Genomic DNA, 21,999 nt, shown 5'->3' with positions numbered 1-21,999 from the left:
TTCTATATCCCTTCCTCTCGCTTTCCTCCCTGTGAATACAGACATGTCAAGTCTCACTCATTGGGTGTGCGACTCACTCTTTAGCATGCTATCTCACTCACACACATTCCTAAGCTTATCTCACTCATTTTGAGTAAATATATAAAGATTTAAAATTACTCAGGCGCTGCAAGAGACAACAGTACGTCCGGGGCCTCAGGCACAGGGCTTCGAGCTTGGAAAGCTGCTTTCCAAGCTTGTGTACCGTGGTAACCATGGAGACTACAGGCAGGCAGGCATTCTATATGGGCGAGAGAGGAGGCGGTGTATGTGCGTGTAGGGGCGGCTTAGCCATTGGGCCAATGGGGCCTGTGCCCAGGGGCTCCAGCCAATTGGGGGCCCCCTGGAAAAATGGGCATGCCCCAATCCACTCCACTTGCCCAGGGCTCCTGCTGGGGAGCAGGGGAAGCCCCCATGCCCTGACCCCGGACCCCGGCAGGATGCTGGGAGGGGGAACTGGCCCCCACTTGCTCTGGCCCAGGGCCCCACAAACTCCTAATCCGCGTGCGTGTGTGGTCAAAAAAATCTGAGTTCGCCCAGAAAATGAGCAGGACTTGATCAAAAGTTTGCAGGTTCTGCAAAGTACAGTTCAAAATTTAAACCACACATGTCTTCAGGGATCTCCAACCATCCAGGTTTTTGTTCCAACCAGCAAATAATTGTTTTTATTAAAATCCTCTGGTTTGCATTGTATATAAAATTCTCATGTGCCCTAGGCCAGTGGTTCTCAACCTTTTTTCATTTGTGGATCCCTAAAAAATTTCAAATGGAGGTGCAGACCCTTTTGGAAATTTCAAATGGCGATGCAGACCCCCTTGGAAATCTATTGTCTGTATATATAGTTGAATGCTGTTCAGTCAGTTTACAGTCTAAATCTTGCAGACTCCTTAGACATAATCCATGGACCCCAGGGGGCCACAGACCACAGGTTGGGAACCACTGCCCTAGACTTTAGTATGAATTAGGACATTTAAGTGTTTCATGTGCAATATTTAGCAGTTTACATTTTAAAACAAACTATTAAGCGCAGGTTGGATTAAAAACCTGGACTATTGGATGTCGCCGAGGACCAAAGATGAGAGTCCCTGTCTTAAGCAATGACCTAACACACCACCTGGAAAGTCTCACTCTTTGGCCTTGAATCTCACTCTTTGGGGCTGTAAATCTTACTCTTAAGGACAGCCAACCCTTGGCATCTCTGTTATATCTGCTTGGTGACATGCTTGAACCACAGTGCCAAGTTGCTAAAGCCCTGAGGCTTCTCCATATCCCAGTGTACCAGGAAACAGCACATCTCTCCAGACACATGACCCTCTGTTATTGTATAGTTACATGCAGATCTGCAGTTCCAGCAGCTGTCTGGTCTTGTAAAGGACACAGATCATTCTTGTGGTTTCCAAACAGGCATCTTGCACGCTGACTCTCATTTGCCTAAATTGCAGTTTATTTGCTACGCTATTTCTTTACTGAACAGGCTGCAAACCGTTCCTTTCCATACTGTTGCAGGCTTTGTTTCATCTCTTCCAAAATGAGGCCTACCTGAGTAAGCAAATCAACTGATCATTCTTTCTAATGTGCAGCTGTCGGTAAGCAGGCTCTTCGTGGCTTTACAGATCACCAGCAAACCTGCAAGGCTTCGGCCTGAAACCCATGTTCCTGCCTTCTTCGCAGAATTCACCATGTGCTCCAGAAATGTTGCTCCTTCTAGCGGATTTCACAAAGGTGTCATTTGCATTTGTGAAATAATTTAGGAGGCGGAATCCTTTCTGGGTGCAGCATAACATACTGCAATTGAAGTTTGTTCTTGGAGCATAAGAGCCTCCTAAAATGTCAGGTAAATCCTTAATCATTTTTCATTCTGTTTTTGGGGTGGCAGTTAAGTCTTTCAACACTCTGTGAGTTTCCCAAGCAGCAAATTCAGTAGTGAAGAAATACTGCTGAAGGCAATCCACACAGGCCTGAAAACTCGCCTTTTGTTTTCTCTACAATAAAAATCTTGCACTGCGCTAAGCACAGCCTAATTGGAAATCCTTCATTCAATCCTCCCTACATCTCTTCTTTGTTGACAAACATTCCGCTTTTTATACTGAATAATCTGAAAGCAGCCATTGGATTTCCTTCAGTGTGTCTTAAAACTCAGAAGAAAGGTTCCAAGGGGTAAGAGATCAAAGCTGCAGCCTAGCTGTAAGACAGCAGTCTTCTGTAGAAGCTCTCAAAGCTACTCTGTCACCAAGCAAATTAATTCAATACAAGTGCAAAATTGAACATGAGTTGTTGTATCAGGATACCTCTTATTCTTTCCAGTTAAACCGAGAGCTGCACAGAAACTCAGTTGGACTCCTTTAGCCCACGTGTATACTTTATGAAGGAAATTAACCCTTTAGTTAATGGACTAAAATATAACACTATTCAAAGTGTATATTTAACCTGTAACAACTAAAGCAGATACCCCTAGTATTTCCAGTAAAATAACAATTGGAAGAGAAATAGTGGAATAACTATTAAGCAAAATCAAGACCTTTAAACTTTGAGAACTCATGGAACAATGGGTTTACACTGAATAAACACTGCAAGGCAAACTTGATTGCTTTTTCTGGTCGATTTGCAAAACTAGAGGTTGAAGGAAATGCAGCAGATGTGTTGTACTTGGTTTTAGGAAAGCATTTGGTATATTTTCATAATTCAAATCGGCTACAATGCAAACACTGGCACATGTATTGATACTGACTGAAGGATTATAAACACAGGACAAAGAAACAGCAAAATATGGAGTCAGGGTAAGGGCATAGGATTTCTAATGAAGTATAGCAGATAATTGTATTAGGTTCATTCTTATTTAATATCTCCATAATTAATATAGAAGACAGTAAATGGCACATTAATTAAATTTGCAGATGATAATAAATTAGAAAGAGCTGGAGACACTAAATTTAGGCGCAACAGTGGAGAGCAAAGTGGACATAGATTGGCAGTACAATGCAACCTCAAAACAGGCCTGTTCAAATTTGGGCTGCAGACACAAATATCCATCATAGAACATGGAGGTGCTAGTGTCTCTAAATAGCTCTGGTGCAGTAGCACCTGGCTTACTGCAGTCAGTTCTGGGCACCTCATTATCAGAGAGAGATGGGCAAATTAGGGAGTTCTGGGAGAAGCAAAAAAGATTGAGGGGCTGGAGAGATTATAAGGAAAGGTTAAAAGGGGGCTATGTATGGTATAGCTTGGTTAAGGGGAGAGTTCATACAAATATTTGATGAGTACTGTATTACTATCAAGGTGTGGGAAAAAATTATTTAGGGTATGCAAGGGGGTACAATGGGGAATAGTGGGAGCATAGGTAAGCTAACTAGCAGGGGAGGTTTTTTAACAGTGGAATCTACAGGACTGTAGAATAGTCTCCTAGGGAAATAATGGAACTCCCATTGTCTGGGACATTTAAAACGAAACGTGGCAAAACACTAGTAACTGCAGTAGGAAACGATGATTATCGGGGAGATGGACTCGATTACTTCATAGGTCATTTCTGTCTGTCGTCTATGATGCTGCTTTCAAGAAGTGTGTGTGTGTGTGTGTGTGTGTGTGTGGTTATTTCTCAAGGGCAGACAAAGCATATTGTAACCAAACAGTCATTTGTAACTTTGGGGAGGATGAAATCCCAGCCAGGCAATGCCCAGGTCTCTTGCTATGTAGAGTATATTGTTCACAACTTAAAGGAGATAGCAGTGGGAATTGGAATGATGGTCTCATTAAAGAGGAAATATTTAAAAATTTGCATTTTGGTCAGGTTTATGTCTAACCAATTAGCCACCTGGCATAATGTCTAAATTCCTTTTCTTTGGCAACAAAACACGTAAATGACTTCCCTTTGTATGCCTCATTTGGTGAGAAATGACTCCTCTTGGAATACTGGCAACAGCACCACGGCCTCAAGTGGAATAGTTGCAGAAGCTTGTATGGACCCATTCCTAGCTGTGCAAAAACTAGTTGTCTAAACCATCCAGCCACAGAAGCCTAAATATCTAGCACTGAGGGGTTTATGTAACTAACATTGGTTAATTTAAACTGTCTTCTCAAAAATGGAAATATTTTTTTGGCTAATGAGAACTGACCTGGTGAAAAATGTACTGACTGGAAGGTCAACACAGTTCAATTCAGGATAAGCTGTACATGGTAATTAGGAACTTATTACATAGTTAGCGCCCCACATCCATATCAGCTATGCTCAGTCTATTGCAGGGCAAAAACCTTCTAGGCAATACTCCTGGCAAAATTATGGGCCCTATTTGCAACCCTTATTCTGATCAATGAGAATTTTACATGAGGAGCGATTGCGAGATAGGGCCCTCTCTCCATCAGTATAGATGTATGTGTGTGTTAAATACACACGTGTATGTATGTAACATCTATGCGCACATTTTCCTTTGTCACGATCAATGAGAATTTTACATGAGGAGCGGTTGCGGGATAGGGCCCGCTCTCCATCAGTATAGATGTATGTGTGTGCACACGTGTGTGTGTTACATACATGCATGTATGTATGTAACATCTATCTTTGCACACATTCTCCTTTGTCACAGAGTTTACAGAATTAAGATACTGCATTATTATTGTTATCCCTATGCAAGTTGAACTGAGACAACTGAATTGGCTGGACTGTTTCTAAGCCTGCAGGATCTAATGAAATTTTGTCTTTCTTCTACCCATTTTTTTTCTTTTCTTTTTTCAGAATAAGTCGTCTGTTTAATGGCACGGAGCCTATTGTCTTAGACAGTTTAAAACAACATTATTTCATTGATCGAGATGGTGAAATTTTCAGATACATATTAAGTTTCCTAAGGACATCTAAACTGCTACTCCCAGATGACTTTAAGGTAAGTGAGGCCATGTCTACAATCCATTTTCCCCCCCATTCTGTCATTTATTTTGGTGTAGGTTTGTTTGTGTGCTTGACCTAAACACAGTTAACTAAATGTTGGTGTTTATTGTTAGAGTTTTTAGTAGTTGTGTATTACATTGGGGACGCTATGATTTAATAAATGGACCAGTGGTTGTCATGGATACCATAAAAAGTTAAACGATGAAGCTCAAGGCTAAATCAGTTTTTCTAAACTAATTTTATTTTCTCACATTTTTTGCTTATTTATCAGGGTATAACAACAATTAAGAAGCGGCAGCAGCAAAAGCTAACATTTACCACAGTTTAATGTTCAGCACCTTAAAGAAATGTTTTATATTTGATAGTTACAGCAATTTAAGTTGCATAAATCTAAATTGGTGATTTAAAAACCCCTCACAATCTTAAATAAACCCATGAGGATTTCTATTAGACATAACTTGTTAAGACATTTTGCTTTCAAGGAGTGATCCCTAACACAGATTGTGAAAGGTAAAGTGCTCTCAGGAGAATGCAATTTATTGAGGGGATTCTATGGAGCAATACGTTTTGACTGTTTGGTTGTAGATAATGACAACTTTGCTAATTCTGGATGGTCAAAATGGTCTAAATTGGCCAGACAGCAGAGTGCAGACACATAATATATGATGTGAATGGGGACTGGAAGAGCTGGTCTCAAAGCAGTGGCAAGGTTTTGGCTCTGGTAGATTATTTGTTGAAAGGCTTTGCACAAGAAATGTGGTCTTCAGCACTCTGTATACAGAGAAGGTGGTTGTTTGGTGCACAAGAGGTGGATGGTTCTGAGTGGAGTGTGGAAAAGAGGGAGAAGACTATAAATGGAAGAGGGTGGAAGAGCAGAAAGGCAGATGGGGAAAATGAGAGAAGAGCTGCAGGTAGGAGTGGAATTGGGCCAGGACTGTAAAGCTAAGGGCCGCAAGCTCTTTGTGCACGATGAGAAGGAGCCAGTGAAGGGATCTGAATAGAAAAGGGACATAGCACAAATGGCAGGAGAGAGAGATGATTTTAGCAGCATATTTGGGATAGACTGGTGGGAGCCAGCCAAGGAGAACGGGGAGGAGGAGACTGCAGTAATTGGGAGAGAGGATCAAGGCATTGTCAAGGGTTTGGGAGGATGGATTTTAGAGATGCTGTACAACAAGAACCAAGGGGATGTGAGAATGTGTATCCTCAAAGTGTACGCCAGCCTCAAAGAGGCTGTGGCAAGGCTGGAATTAGAACTCAGGCACTCCTAGCTCCAAGGACCATGCCCAGTCCATTGTTCCATGCTGCCTTTTTGGATGGCGTTAATTGTATTTTTATTTTATTCCTCCCTGAGATAGCTCTAGAGTAGACCCCAGGGTAATTAAGGCTCAGAACAAAAGCAAAGTATTGCTAGGTAGGGAGTAACTCAACAAAAAATGCATAGAAGAATGCATTGCAAAGCTATGCACTGTAAAACTGCACTGTAAACAGTTTTGACTTCACAGAAATCTTGTAATTTTGCCAGTGTGATTAAAGTAACAGAAGACAACAATCAAAGGCTGCAAATGGAATCGTTTGGTGTTTCTAAATGCAAAACATTATTTAAGGTATAAAAACCTTACAGGTTTTCCAGTGAGACTTGCATTAAATGTTTTTTATGTCAAACAAAGCATTGTCAAGTGTTTTGAATATTTATTAGTTTTTTACCCCTTTAATTTAATCAAGTCATTTAGTAGCCTCAAGGTTAAGCCAACTTGCTTTTCAACTTGAATTGCTGCTCAGATTGTTATTTTGGAAAGTTTGGAATGTTAGTACCACACCAATGTTTTTGTGTTTTGCTATTTAAGTGTTGTTTTCAGACTGAGTTAACACTGAAATGCAGAGAAAGTGGAGTATGTGTTCCTAGGCTAGTGATTCTTTATTATCAAGTCTGACTGGTGTGTTTACGGTGAATATTAACTACAGTTCCAATTACTAATAAGACAAGACTTGAAAGTATTCTGCATCTGACAGGTCTCCCTCCTGAGATCAACTTTCCTAACAGATTATACAGCGTTCATGTTTTTGTGGATTCTAAGCAGTGTACAGAGTGATGCTTTAAACTTTTTGAAATTATTATTAATTGCTGGGCTTGTTTTCCCTTGCATCCAAGCTCTGCTCAGCACAGGGGATGGAGGGAAGGCAGGGAGCTGGTTAGAGAGCCCTGATTCTGCACCAGCTCAGCCTCAGGGAGTCAGAGCAGCTAGGGGCTGCTCTCACTTAAGCCACTGGCCTAAGGTCCATAAGGGTATGTCTACACTGCAATTGAAAACCTGCAGCTGGCCCATGACAGCTGATTCAGGCTCGCAGGGCTCGGGCTAAGGGGTTGCTTAATTGGAGTATAGATGTTTGGATTCAGGCTGGAGCACAGGCTCTAAGACACTGAGGTGAAAAGGTCCCAGAGCTCGAGCCCGAATGTCTACACTGCAATTAAACAGCCCCTTAGCCCGAGCCCCACAAGCCTGAGTCAGCTGGCACGAGCCAGCAGTGGGTTTTTAATTGGAGTGTAGACATACCTCCTTTGGTACGCTCTCTATGTCAGGGAGGAGTGGATGGATTTATGCCACCAGGAGGATCCCATCCACCAGGGGAATTTTCAACCAGAATTTAGCCCCTTTGTACTGCTCAGGGCCCGTTATTTATACTCCAAGTCCCCAACCAAAAATGGGGCCCATTGTGCCAGGCACTGTACATACACGCAGAAGGGTTAGGTCCTGCCCACAGAACTTAACTATCTGAATAGACAAGACCAGCAAAGTGTGGGGAGAGGAGGAAGTGTTCTTGTTTCTATTGAACAGGAGGAGCAGAGGTGCAAAGAGCTAAAGACGTACCCATGAAGTCTGGGGTAGAGCCTAGAATGGAACCCAGATTGCCTGTATGTCACTGTAACCACAAGGCCAGCCTTCCCTTTGCCTTGATAGAGCTTTAAAATTAGTGTGGCCAAGTCTAACATTGTTTGATATCAACTTAACCTTAATTAATGACCCATGGTAGCAATATGCAGTTGAGCATGGAATTGGGAGGGAACTCATTCAATGACCAGAGGTTCATCTCTGTGCTGCTACAGGAGCCTAGAACGGTTGAGGACAGAAGGCAGTAGGCTACCCCCTCCAAACAAACACAAGCAAATACAATCCCAAGGGACATCGCCATTTCAGACTGTGCAGAAGAACAAGTGATACAAAAATAAAGGTCATCCCTAGCCAGCAGTAAGGGATGCAGATCAGGCCCTTAGAGGTGTCTTACAGCCTTTGGCAGCCAGCTCTTTACTCACCGTGAGTAGAGATTTATTCCACTAGTAATCCCACTGACTCACTGGGCTAGAACCGAGCCCTGACTTCCCCACCCCCAGTGAGATGTAACCGTTGAATCTAAGAGGTGATCATGACCTTTAGCAAACGTGAAATCTGCAACAGATTATCCAGAACACTTTTCTACTAGATCACGAGCAGAAAGATAAAGTGTTTTGTAGAAAGGCAGAATGCTGTCTCTTAAGAAGATTTGTCGGTCATTCGCTCTAGCTCTAAACATTGTCCTGGGTACCGAGGAATGGCCAGTAGGCTTGTGTGTGCATGGCCCACTGCCCACTGTTCCCTGTTTCAATTGATATAACAGACCTGTACCATTAGTTCACTTGGTAGAAACAAAGGTGAGGAGTTGTGATTCCAGAGGGGATTGATACAACAGCCCTGCCAATAACCAGCCAGGACTGAGAGGTCTGAAGCTGCAGTGCCCTGAAAAAGAGGAAAATCACATGCACATGAATACACTTGCTGAACGGTCCCTTATATTACTTCTCATCAGCCCCCCCAGAACTGTGAGACGGGCTGAGTTTTCTCACAAACCTTCCAGCAGTGGGAGCCACAACAGCCCTCCTCTTCCGTCGAGACCACCATCAGTGTCCCTCAGAATAGTAGCTGAGAGGAGGCATGCTCTGAGTGGTTTAGTTCAGCACCAGGGCCGGATTTAGGGGCAGGCGACCTAGGCGACTGCTTGAGGTGCCGGGCTTGGGGGGCGGTGGGCTGTTATTGTTGTTCACGACAAAAGGGAAAATAGAATGTTTGAAGTTACATGTTCCAAGTATTCCGTATGTGGATTCATTTTTCACTAACCTCCTAGAATGTTCTGGACCTTTGTAGAATCTCGTGGAATCTTCCAGACTTTCTGAGAAAGACATTTTCCTTGAACCTCCTAGAATGTTGTCAGCCATGCCCTTGCAGGTATATAAGAGGCGGGACATTGCCAGTCAGTCTTATATGACAGGGATAAATCATGCATGCAAATTCTGCATCGAAGTCGTGAAACGGGCTACAAATGGAATAAAAAATAAGGTATTAAAAAGTTTAGCAAATGGAGGGGGGGCACTGGTTGGTCTAGAGCCGGCCCTGTTGAGCACATTTCCTTGTCTTCAGACATTAAGGGCCATATGCAACCAGAGCACAGTGCTGGAGTCCAGGCTGTGCACTGGGTATCACAGGAAGATAGAGGGATGGAAATCCTCTCTGGCGGGGCCTGGAGACCATGTTAGACCATATGGTCATCACCCTCTCCCTTCTCAGGGAGGACAAAATCCACATCGTGGACCCATGGTGGGGAAGGGGAGGCGGGGAAGGACTTTAGATCTGATTTCCATGCAGGGACTGTGTCTGGAACCCTGCCCTGCTGCCCAGCAGGACCTCACTGGTTCCACTGCCAGAGCCTCCCTGGAGGCAGGCACCAGATTTGTCCCTAAGAGCATACACTGCCCTTTGCTTAGCAACAAGATAAATCTGCAGCAGCTTGTGGTCTCTTCTGTGCCTGGCTTTGTGTGTGGCAGCTGAGCCTGTGCCATTATGGTAGCCAAAAAAATAATAAAAATAACTTTAGCTAGTGTTGTTTGTGTAGAATGCTCCCGTTTTTGGGTGTGCCTCAAACTAGATTAATAGATTCCAAGGCCAGAAGGGACCATTGTGATAATCTAGTCTGACCTCCTGTATAACGCAAGCCATAGAAACTTGCCCCAAACTAATTGCTAGATTACATCCTTTAGAAAAACATCCGCTCTTAATTTAAAAATTGTCAGCAATGGAGAGTCCACCACTTAGTGAGTTGTTCCAATAGCTAATTACCCTCACTGTTAAAAATTGACACCTTATTTCCAGTCTGATACAAATACACATTTATGAATGACGGGGCTCCTTTAACAATTTCCTGCTTGTCCCGTGATATGGTGACTGGCAAAATAAACCGAGATTTTTCTTGTAATCTCAGTGGGACTTCACTGTCAGGTGTTGTGCTAATGCAGTCTGGCCGGCTTCTCCCCCATCTTGCACTCTGAGTAAGCGGTTGTCCCAAGACACTCGCAGCTCTGAAGAGTAGCATTTTACACCCACTTTGCAAAGGTAAATGCCTACACGGGTGCAAGACAGTGGAGAATCAGGTCCTGGTGCCTGCAATTGTGTGTTTTCTTTGTTACTGATTTTGTTGAGATTCTCTCCCCTCCCCCCCCCCCGCCAACCCCCAAAAAATATTAAAATTCCTTAAAATTATTAAAATGCTCAGTTGCCTAGACAATTTACCAACCACAGACATGGTATCAAGTATTAAACAGTCGCCAGGTTTTGAGTTACAGGAGCAAGACCAAATGCAAAGCCTGTATTTGTTCCAGTTTTTGGACCAGCGCATGCTGGTGATGAATAGGTGAAACAGTATGGTGAAACTTGCATTGCTGCTGTGTTGTGAATTAATAGAGGACTTCACTCTCATGGACTGTCAGTCATTAAATTCTCAATTAAAAAAATGACATTTTATTGCCCTTACCTTTTTTGCAGAATGACAGGCAAATCACTTCCTTCGCTGCCACTTACAGAATCCCAGGCAGAAGGAACTGCCTGCGTAGATTACCCCAACTGCATTTGCAGTATTAAGAGCATTCATCCCAGTACAGTTAAAGGATTCTAAACATTTGTTACAAATTACTTTTTGCAGGTTTATGCAGTAAACTAGCTGTAAACATGTACTCCAGGATAAATGGTGCCATGTAATTTTCCAGTCTGAGTTGGTAGTTGAGGGGGGAAATGGTTTCCTGTTTTTGTTGTTGTTGTTGTTGTGATTGTTGTTGCTTTAAGCAATTTTGAATTGGTGCAAAAAACCAGGAAGTTAAAACTGGTGTGTGCGCACTCTTAGAACTCAAGCTAACTTTTGTTTTTAACAACTCAGGTTGTGTATGCAGTTTGTAGTGTGGGCTGATCACTGTGGGTACAAAAATGAAGGAGTTATTTGAGTCTGAACACCGGTTCCTGGCTTAACACAACTTTTTTTTTTTTTTTTTGGCTGATCACAGAAAACTGGAGGATTGAAACTATATCTTGTTTATTTTTGTCCTTATTAAGCAGCAAATAGTTAGAACAAATGGTGAGTTAGCAAGTGGTTACTAAAGACTTAAATCTAATGCCATGGGCTAACAGATGGCTGCAGGAGGAGATAGCATGATCCCAGAGTTTGTTTGCTCTGTAATGTTACTATATCCCTGGAGGTTGGAGCTGGGGACTGTTGCACTTCTGGATATTATGGGCCTGGTCCAAAATCTGTTGATGTGGAAAGACTCCCATTCAATTCAGTGTGCTTTGCATCAGGCCTTAGCTGAGTGTGAGACCTACATTCACTTTCAGAATGAGGAGAGACTTACACAGTTCTGTAGCCTTGCTGTTTTCGATAATGAAGCTCATGTTGGGTTTTCATCTTTTGGATGTTATTACAGGCTAACATGCAAACATAAACCCCTGCTTTGCCCTCATAAATAGTGTGTTCTTTCATGATGAACGTGTGCAAAAATAAACCTAGGGCTAGATTCAGGAGCAATGGAAGTAAATGGGAGACCAGGGCCCTGTGTACATATGTGAAATACTTGCATTGGCCTAGTGGACAGAGCTGTTACAGGCTCCCATGTGAACAAGATTTCAGAGTGTTTTACATGCAGATTATTAGTCCCTGTAGATTTAGCCTAATCCCTCGTGCATTTCAATTTAATGTTCAGGGAATTCTGCAAATGTGGAGGGAGAAATGAGAATGGCTCTGAAATGGGTATTTGCTTCTGAATAAAATAATTCATCATCCAGGTTCATTTTGGGAATGTATCACAATGGAATGGAGTCCAAACAGTGATGCATAATAAGGATCACAGTGTACGGAAGTAAGGCTCTTATACCATTGCTTACCCTAGGTCAGGTCATCCTCTACTGCTCCTACCGTATGCCCATGCATGAAGCCTATTTTCTTTGCAGCACTTCTTGTCTGACTCTGATGTGGTGTTGTGTCTGCCAGCGCACGTCTCCTTTTTCTTTAGCCTCCCTTACGATCCATTCTTGCAAGGTGCTGAACATCCTCAAGTGCCATGAAGGATGCTGGGAACTGGAGTGGTTCAGTCCCTAGGAGGAGGCCCCCTCAGCACTTTGAAGGCTCACTGATTTGCATAGGAACTGTGATGGTTCCATTTGCTTCAGTCTCCTGCCCCTGGCAGTGGCCTATGCCTGATGCTATAAAAGAAGGGGAAAAAAACTCACCCCCACAACTCATTTAGCCAGTGCATGCTCCCCAACCCTAGCAAGCTTCTGCCAGAAGCCAGGGATTGGAGATACACTAGCACAGTTAGGAGATTACAAGGGTAACTGTTAAATTGCCTATCCATATATCTATAGGCCTCCATCGAAGGCAGCTGAGTTGCAGTTCCAAATGTGGCACTAACAGTCAAAGCTTTGATGGACATTGCTAAACTCTTTGCTTCAATGATACCTTGGGGCAGTGGAGTGTACAGGTGGATTACATGCTGTTACAAAGTAGCACCTTGGGTTCCTTGTACATTCATTGGCTTTTGATTCTACCATTAGTTCCTTTTATCCTGTGTTATGGATCCATAGAAGGCACCAAATGGCTTTCACTGTACTAATTTTTGTTGTATATCCCTTTATTTTGTCTCCTCAAACGCTTCTCCTTTCTAGCCCAATAGTTTCATTCTCATGATTATTCATACCCCTCCCATGCTTCTAGACAGAGAGCATTTTCTGGTGGTCAGAGCAAAGGACTCCAGGGTTCTGTTTCCATATGTTGGCTGACTGTAGGCTGAAGAAGCATTTATCCTCTGTCCTGTAGCATATCCATTTGAAAACAGATATAATACTTACATGGGGCTGTTCTGAGGGTTTGTTAATGGTGATTCTTCACATGAAAGGTGCTAAAGTCCAAGAGTTGTTTATTATTATTTTTGTCACCCCCTCAATCGTTTCTGTTTTTCCCTTTCCAAACTGAATGTAGTCTTCGAGATAGGGATGCACAAGCCCCACCCCTCGCTGTCTCCCAGCACTGTCTTACGCTCTAGAGAGGGATTCTGGCTGGCACCTGAAACTGTGTTGGCACCCACTGCTTGCCCAGGGATTGGGGGCTGTCAGCACCCTTTCCCTCAGCACGCACTAGTGCCCTTAGTCTGGGATGGAGAAAGCCGCCTGAAATGTTTGCTGAAAAGAAGTTAGTGAGCATGTGTCGAAATCACCTCTCTCAATTCACTGAGCTGTTTTAATTACCCAAGGGAACAAATCACACGATGGACAAATGGCTGGTAAAAAGTATTTGTTTAAAAGATGGCTAAGAGTACACATGAGCTTGCAGCCATGCATGTGCTCATTGCATTATTGGAACTTACCAGGTCCCAAACTACGTTTTAAACATATTTTTCTATTTTTAAGAAAATGGCTGCTGGGCCATTTCCTGGTTGTGCTGCAGATTTAGCCTGCAGGGAGTTTTCACAGCTGAGTTTAAAACCACTAAAACTGGGAGTTTAAAATGAAAACCTGGCAGGCTTATCTCTCCATGGTAGCACTTGTATGAGCTGCAACAATGAAGTTAAATACGTATCATTTCAGGAGTTGTGCAAAGAGTAAAGAATAAAGCTTTGTCTCTCTCCTCTGACATCAGCAGGCCCTGCTTATTGCAACCAGTTATTTTGATTGGTTAATCCAAAAGAAAAGCCTTTTGACATTGAGCTTGTGGGATAATAAACATGAAAGAATGATTCAGAGCAATGGGAAGTTCACAGTTTGTTCAAGACGATTTAAAACTCATATAGTGTGGCTTCCTTTGTAGGTGTTACGTAGTAGAAGAGTAAGACAGTTTGGATACCTGTTGACTTTGCGCTATTGCTGACAATACATAAGCCTAAGTAGGTCACAAGGGAAGAATATTCATTTTACAAAGAGAACCAGAAGCATTTCTTCTCTCTCCTCTTTTTTTCTTTTTATAGGACTTTAATCTTTTATATGAAGAAGCAAAGTATTACCAGCTGCAGCCAATGATTAAGGAACTCGAGCGATGGAAACAAGAGAAAGAACAAAGGAAACATTTCCAGCCTTGTGATTGCCTGGTCGTAAGAGTGACTCCAGATCTTGGGGAAAGGATTGCACTGAGTGGGGAGAAAGCTTTAATAGAAGAGATCTTCCCCGAGACTGGGGATGTCATGTGCAACTCTGTAAATGCAGGTTGGAACCAAGACCCAACCCATGTTATTAGGTTTCCTTTGAATGGATACTGCCGGTTGAATTCAGTGCAGGTAATGGCCTTTCAAGCAATGCTGTCTCATGTTGTAACTTTTTTTATTTCATGTTCAGTTATATGCAGATTATTTGCTTCTGCTCAATTACCTATTTTTTGCCTGGTGCGATCACAGTCTTTCAGGTTTTCCTAAGTCTAAGCAGAAAAATAGATTTAGATTTTGTGTATGTTAGTGCCATGCTGGTCTCATAATAGTGTTATACTGATAAATGCTAATTTTTTCATCAATGTATAGCCCACAGCATTTTTTCCCTCCAAAGTGCCCCTGGGAAGAAAAAGAGAGTTCCAAAAACTACAAAAAAAAATCTCCATGCCATTTTATAGAAAATGCAACAATGTGTAAATGCATAATTTATGTCTCACTCATAATTAAATGATGGTGCCTGCGGGATGGACTTAAAAAAATTGATCTCTGCACTTTTTTTTTTTTCAAAAGGATGTTCTATAAAAATTGCCCAGAGTATTTTAAACAAAATGTATTTCATTTTCTACTCAGAGTTTTGACATTAGGATTAAAATTAAACATATGAAACAAAAAATGATAACTGGACTGATAGGTGGATGGAAGTGGGAATAAATACCTGGCTGGTCTTTAGGCAGTTGTCTTGGGGGCTATAACTGGTCCGTCACAGGGAACGACACATACAACTGTGGGCAAAGCTGCAGAAGTTGGTAGTAGTCCTTGGGCCGAGTGGAAAGAACAGTGCTGATTATGCTGTTAAGACAGACATTAATTAGTCAAGGCAAAATAAAGTTCTCTTATTTTGGATGTATATCTTTAAAATATTTTGCAAGGAGGATGTCTGTCTTCGATGATTTTTATTATGAGAAATGAAGCCTTCAACCTCTGAGTGACCAGTTCCAAAGTTATTAACATCTATAGCTGTTCCGTTAGCTGGACTGTGGGAAAGACTTTGAGGTCTGGGGCCATTTCCTAGTGGACACTCATTCACAGAACAACCGGTACTCTAAGCAATCTAATCAGAAAGGCTAGTGGGCAGCCAGACTTTACAGAGCTCTAGTCTAGCCTCCTAGAGGTGGTCCCTTCATGTGAGAGGAGAGGCATATCAGTGGGGCAGCGTGAAAGAGCTTGTGCTGCCACATTGTACCTGTTCCGTGACTAAGCAGAGGGTCAGTCTCCCAAGCTGCCAATCTAGAACATTTTCTGAGCACTAAATATGCTGAAAACATTCCGACATATAATAATATATGCAGATTTGCTTTAATAATCTGTATTTTACATTAACAAGTTTCCTCTTTAATTAAAGTTGCTGTAACAACATTCCTTGATGCGTTCTGCATTAAACCTGTCTGAAAAACAGATCTATTGGCAAATTTTGGTTTCACACTAAACACTCCCAAACATTTCATTCAGCTCAGCTGATGAACTCAATGCCCTTGGCTAGTTTTGCACAGGTCCATGTCCATTTTCTGTTTGAGTGAGGTTTTAAACTGGGTCGGGTCACATTCTGACCAAACAAAATGGAGTCCACGGAGGTGGGTCAAAGGCAGGGCCATTTGCTGGTGACATGGCATTTTAACAAGCTTTCTGCACCACTGAGGAAGGGGGTGGCTGCAGTCTCGATAGGTTGGGTGAGTCAGTTTAAAGGTGTTAGTGCAACTGTTTTAGTGCACATTGTTTATGTGCTATGGTTAGGTGCATTAAAGAAACTGAAAAGAAATAAAAGAATGAAGGGTCATGCTAGTCAAGGACAAACCCAACAATGCACTGTAAACACAAACACTCGAGCGAGGTCCGAAGGCATTTGTTTTGGTAGGTTAGTTGTGGAGAGTAGTGTCACATAGAAAAGCAAAAAGTAACTTGCTCATACTGCATGTTCTTTAATGGGGCGCTTGTTTTCAGCATTAGTTTATTCCAGTACCCCACATTCCTGGTTGACATACAGCATTTATTACTGAAACATTTATGAATTCTTTGGAACTTATACAAATTCTTTCATGAAATGATGTTTCATATCAAGGACTCATATGAAACTGTACATGTAAAACAAATAAAGTCAACATGTTAGTGGATTATGGCCAAAAAAAAATAGCAGCCCTCAATTTAAAATTCCCATTTGTAGCTGCATTTAGAGTATAAAGTTTTCCTATAATTTAAGTTATTTTTTTAATCTTCTGACAACAGGACTTAGTGAACTATATGAATATACTTCAGAGAAAATGCTGTGAAAATTGTGTATGTTGAACATTTCAATACTTTATAATTAAGACCATATTTGTTAATATCACTCTGCAAAATTTAAATGAAATGCATTAAGGTATCATATTTCTGTTTGGAGACCTTCCCAACAAAATAACAGCTCATGTCTCTGTGTGCTTAGAGTGCCTGGCAGAGAGACTATATTAAATCCTAACATAATTGCACTATTTCATATTGATTATGGGAAATCGCAGCTGAGATTCATTTACTTTTTGGCATATTGTCTTTGGAGACTTAAAGGAAAGTAGCTCAGATTTTATTCTACAGATACGGTCATATATTAGCCATCTTACTTTTTAAAGCAGTATAACATATACTTAGGGCCAAGTTTGCAAAATATGGCTTCCACTTATCCATGTGCAAGAGCGCACTCAGCCTCCTGTGTGCACTAGGAACTTCACACACAGCAGTGCGCAACACGCACGCACAGATATTGTAGGCCTGCAGCGGAGGGGGCATTCTGTAGATTTTGCTCATAGCATTCAGTATAACCTAATGCAAGATGCAGTTAAAGTAGTACAATATTTAAACATCGCAGCATTGTTACAGGATTTGACCCATTTTGCTTCTTGCTCAGAAAATTGATGATACCTGCATTTTTAACACAAGGTTACAGCCTGCAGTCTAGTCCTCCAAGCACACAGGTAGCACTTTGTTCTATGTGCAGTGTTTTAAAGATGTAATGTCTGTCTGGTTTGTGTGTTTTTAAATAGCTGGCTCAGTAAAGAGGAGCCTTATGCTAACATGCAGCTTGCCATACCTATGGACTAAGCCAACAGTATCTCAGCACTAGTTTTGCATGATAAGCAAATGGATTTTTTAAAAAGTTTGTAGTAAAGATATTGACATCCATGCCAACACTGAGGCCTGGTCCCCACTAACCCCCCACTTCGGACTAAGGTACGCAAATTCAGCTACGTTAATAACGTAGCTGAATTCGAAGTACCTTAGTCCGAACTTACCGCGGGTCCAGACGCAGCAGGGAGGCTCCCCCGTCGATGCCGCGTACTCCTCTCGCCGAGCTGGAGTACCAGCGTCGACGGCGAGCACTTCCGGGATCGATCCGGGATCGATTTATCGCGTCTAAACCAGACGCGATAAATCGATCCCAGAACATCGATTGCCTGCCGCCGGACCCTCCGGTAAGTGTAGACGTACCCTGAGCTTTGACCTATCGATCCCACCTCTCTCATTCCAGTTAAATGGAGACCCCCTGTGTCATGCAGCACCTGCTGTAGGGGTGGACTGATTCTTGTCTCCACCTTGCCTAGGCTAAGTCTATTAAAAAATAAATCCCAGCCTGTGGCTTTCCCTACAACTCCGCGATACCTTGATCAGCGCTCCTGATCAAGTTACTGGCATCTCCCTTCTGTCTTAGAAGGGGCAATGCTGACAAAATAGTACTATGCCCTGCATCCCATTCTTGCCCCTAGTCTGCTTGTATCCCAGCTCCCACCTCTCTTCATTTTTGAAGAAGGGGGGAGGACTTTCATTTTTTTAAGTTATACTTTTACACCAAATTCTCCCTCTTCCCTTTATCTTCTTGTCTGGTGTTTTCTTTTCAATTGCTGGGGTGGCTTTTCCTCCCTTAAGTTGTAATATTTTCTTACATACATAAACTCCATAAAAATCAGGGCAAAAGTCAGTGAGATCTGGCAGATGTAACTTTATTAGAACACAAATCACTTTGTCCCAGGGCCAGACGGAGCTCCCAGGGCAAGCTGATTCAGAGCAGACTGCATGACTCAGGCAAAGCTGTGCTAGAATGAGTGTTTCCTTTTCTTTGCCAGTCTTCGGAAGCTAGGCTAATGAGCACAAGGCTTTAGTTGCCTTCCAAAAACTCAACTATTCAAACTTCTGGTGGCTAATACTAGAGGCCTCAAAGGAAGGCTCCCACAGATGAACCAGCATGGATCTACTACACTGAGTTCACACCATTGGCTACTCCGATTCAGTGTTCTGCCTCTGGAGAAAGCAAGCAAAAGAAGCAACATCCTCAAGAATGCCTGTTGTCATTAGCATGGTTATGTGCGTGGGGGCCAGGGCAGAAGTCTGGCATGAGATTCCTTTTTATTCCCCCTTAGCGATCACTTCATGCCTTAAAGCATGAGATTTGATGGCACGTGTAGTTTGCAGAACAAAAAAAAAATCCATCTAATGTTGTCATTCATTACAAGGCTTAAAAAGAAATGGTTTCTCATCTGTAGTGTAGATCCTATACAAACACCGTATGGGTTTTCTTCTCACCCAATAGTATAGACTAAAGTTATGCTTATTGCGTTGTTGGGACAAAATATCTAGTCAACTGAACAATTTTTAAAATAAGGTAACAGCATGGCCCGACAGTCCTGCTGGTAAATTATTCCAGGACTTAGCTTTAACTAGCTAAATAATCAAGCTCAGTTTTTACTGCAGTGGTCCCAAATGTCCTGGTTCTGTGACATGGTGATTTACATGATACCTATATTATGAGAGAGATCTTTATGTACTCTAAGAATAGTACAATCTGCTCACCCTTGGTGACATTTATAGGTAGCAAAATAGGCAGGAACAGTGTTTCCTGTCTGTAAAGTAAGTATTGTGTCAGTTCATTTAAACAAACTAAAGACACTATCCTGACTTTTCAAAGTTATATGCTAACATTAGCATTTCCTCTGTGGATCATTTCTATGGCACTTTACTGCATAGTACTTGGCCTAAAGAATATTCGTAGTGTAGCAGTGCAAAGGTTTGGCTGGAAAAGTATTTGGATGCAGATTTCAAATATGGGTGTGCTGTTTTGCACTGTTATTCAGGAAATCTTATTGTGCACAGTGGGCTAAGTTATTCTTCCATTTACACCCGTGTTTCCCCACTGAACTCAGTGGGATGTAGCAGAGGACAGACTCTTGTTCTGCTCCTACAATGGCAGTACATAGGCATTGCCTGGCCTATTTGGGAGACGCATGAGGAAACTGCCTTAAGTCCATTCTTCCAACACTGATATGGTCATTGCTGATGCCTAAACAACTGCTGCTAAAGTACACTCTAGGCCCATATGAAAAAGAGCGTTCACTGGATGTTCCTATCTCAAGTAGTATTAATCAATCTCCAGCCCTTAGAGCTGCACTTCAGCAGGAAAAGAACAGTGAAGCCCCCTATGGCACTGGAGTGTGAACAATGAAAGTAATCGACAGGAGTGTGGCAGACGATTCTGTGCAGTGTTACTGCCCTTGACTCAGTTTTGACCCCACCTAGAGCGAGTGAGTGAGGTTCTCTTTGATTGGTTTCAAACCCATGGCTGTTGAAGAAAAGCACATGAAACTAGCGTCCAGGCATACCTGCTGCTGAAAAGCTGGTGTGCACACCTAATATGTTGGAGAAATAGTTCATCAACAGTTCATCCATGTGCAAACATGACCCCTGTCATCCAGCCAAGGGTGATCTGCAGCGTTAAGTGCCAGTCATGCAAATTAAAGCTGCCTCTGGGCTGCTTTAACTCATGCATCCAAATTACCCCAAGTTTTCTTTAAAAGAAAAAAAATACGTGGAGAATACGATTAACCTGTTTGTTTGGGCCAATTTGTTTTCTTATCCACCTGTCTCTGGCCTCCCCATCCCATGCATGGTTTCTGAAAGCAGCACTAAATTCTAGGAAGAGGAGAAGGAGTCTGTGAGATTGATGCTAGAGAGCCTTGGGAGGTGTCACTCAAAAGATACCCATGATACTTACTTGAGCTCGGGAAGGGCTCAAAATCTTTGCAGCTCTTTTTCCTTGAGACTTTCCATATTAATAATGAATTATGGGCACTTGTTATTATGACTTAAACCTAGTGTTATTTTCCTGTAAGAGAGAGCATCAATATCACTGCAGTCCAGTATTTTACTATATAATGTACTGAACTGCTCTGTTGAGTGCTTATTTGTTTGATTAATTTTTGTTTTCAACCGAGGTTTGCTGTAAGCGAGACTTTAATCACAGTGTAGTCATTTAAAAATAAGTTATAAAATTATAGCTGTATAATATTCATTCTATGAGATCTGGAATGACCAAATGCATCATTCAGATCCACTGCTCCAGGATGCTTTTATCACATTCCCTAATGCCTAAAATTGGCTAAAATTAATCTGCACTCTTTTTCACATTGCAGGTGCTAGAAAGATTGTTTCAGAAGGGATTTAACGTGGCAGCTTCATGTGGTGGAGGGGTAGATTCCTCCCAGTTCAGTGAATATGTGCTGTGCCGTGAAGACAGAAGACCACAACCCACCCCAACAATCAGAATAAAGCAAGAACCCCTGGACTAGAACCAACCCTTCCTCCTTTGTAACCATAGAAGTGTTTAATAGTCCCTTATGTGAAACACTAAGGATTTGCAAAACAGTATTAGCAAACAAATTGTGACTTTATGTTGCCAATTAGTGATATTTGAAAACTACCTGTCACATAGCCAGCCATGAAACACATTTGAAAAACCACCTGTTTGTTTTTCATGATGAACAACTGAGCATGCTCAGCGTACAAGGCTTTGTGGGAATGTACTTTCAACCGAACAGCTGTGATGTTGAAAAAGGCAAAGCTTCACAAAGTACTGACCCTTGATTGGGCTTCTGCAGAAAGACCAATTAAAGCAATTTGAATATGTCAGCTGGAGAAACGACAGTTCTTTTGACAGCATCCCTTCCCTCCTCAGTGATATTCTAAGGCAATGAAACAGGGTCCACCAAAAGGAAGATGGTACCTTAAAAACTGCACTGAGTATCTTCCCTGTCTGAATGCCACACTTCTCTCATATCAGATGTGCTTTACACCTCCATACGTTATGTTACATTTCTGTGATTGTAACTCATTTGTGCTAGCAAATGGCTTATTTTTATAAAACATTTACAACTGAAATAACTGTGTACAGAATACAAAATCAGAGAAGGACCAATTTATAGTCATCTGGTGCTCAGTTCTTTAAACACAATTGAGGACTAGTTGTGGCTAATATGTGCAAAAGTAGGCGTTTTTTAGTAAGGCCATCTGACATCAAAATGGCATAGCACGGGCCCCAAATGTGGAGTTATAGTTCTTTTGAGATGCCAATTTTTTCTTCTTTCTCTCAGAGTTTCAATGTTTTGCATCATCAGTGGAGTGGTGGTTCTGCCAAGCATTTGCCAAAGCATCTGCCGTTGCCCTTTGTTATTCTTTTACTAACCATACTTAAATCCCATGTGCAGGAGCAGGTGTTAAACATTTTGGACACCCCCTACTCTCCATGGCC

At 42.1% G+C, this 21,999-nt stretch overlaps 1 protein-coding gene across 2 annotated transcripts in view; it reads left to right on the top strand.

Annotated features, from left to right (window-relative positions):
• KCTD15 (potassium channel tetramerization domain containing 15) overlaps positions 1 to 21,040 on the top strand; it is a 55,099-nt gene extending 34,059 nt beyond the window's left edge. For both annotated transcript variants that reach the window (XM_065416821.1, XM_065416822.1), the window contains 3 exons: positions 4,766 to 4,910; positions 14,226 to 14,531; positions 20,885 to 21,040. In XM_065416821.1, the coding sequence (XP_065272893.1) occupies positions 4,766 to 4,910; positions 14,226 to 14,531; positions 20,885 to 21,040 (607 nt within the window). The remainder of the gene's footprint in view (positions 1 to 4,765; positions 4,911 to 14,225; positions 14,532 to 20,884) is intronic.
• Positions 21,041 to 21,999: the final 959 nt, after the last annotated feature.

This window comes from Emys orbicularis, chromosome 14, assembly GCF_028017835.1.
Source record: "Emys orbicularis isolate rEmyOrb1 chromosome 14, rEmyOrb1.hap1, whole genome shotgun sequence".
In the NCBI taxonomy this organism is placed as follows: Eukaryota; Metazoa; Chordata; order Testudines; family Emydidae; genus Emys; species Emys orbicularis.
This window is presented reverse-complemented; position numbering and strand designations above follow the sequence as displayed.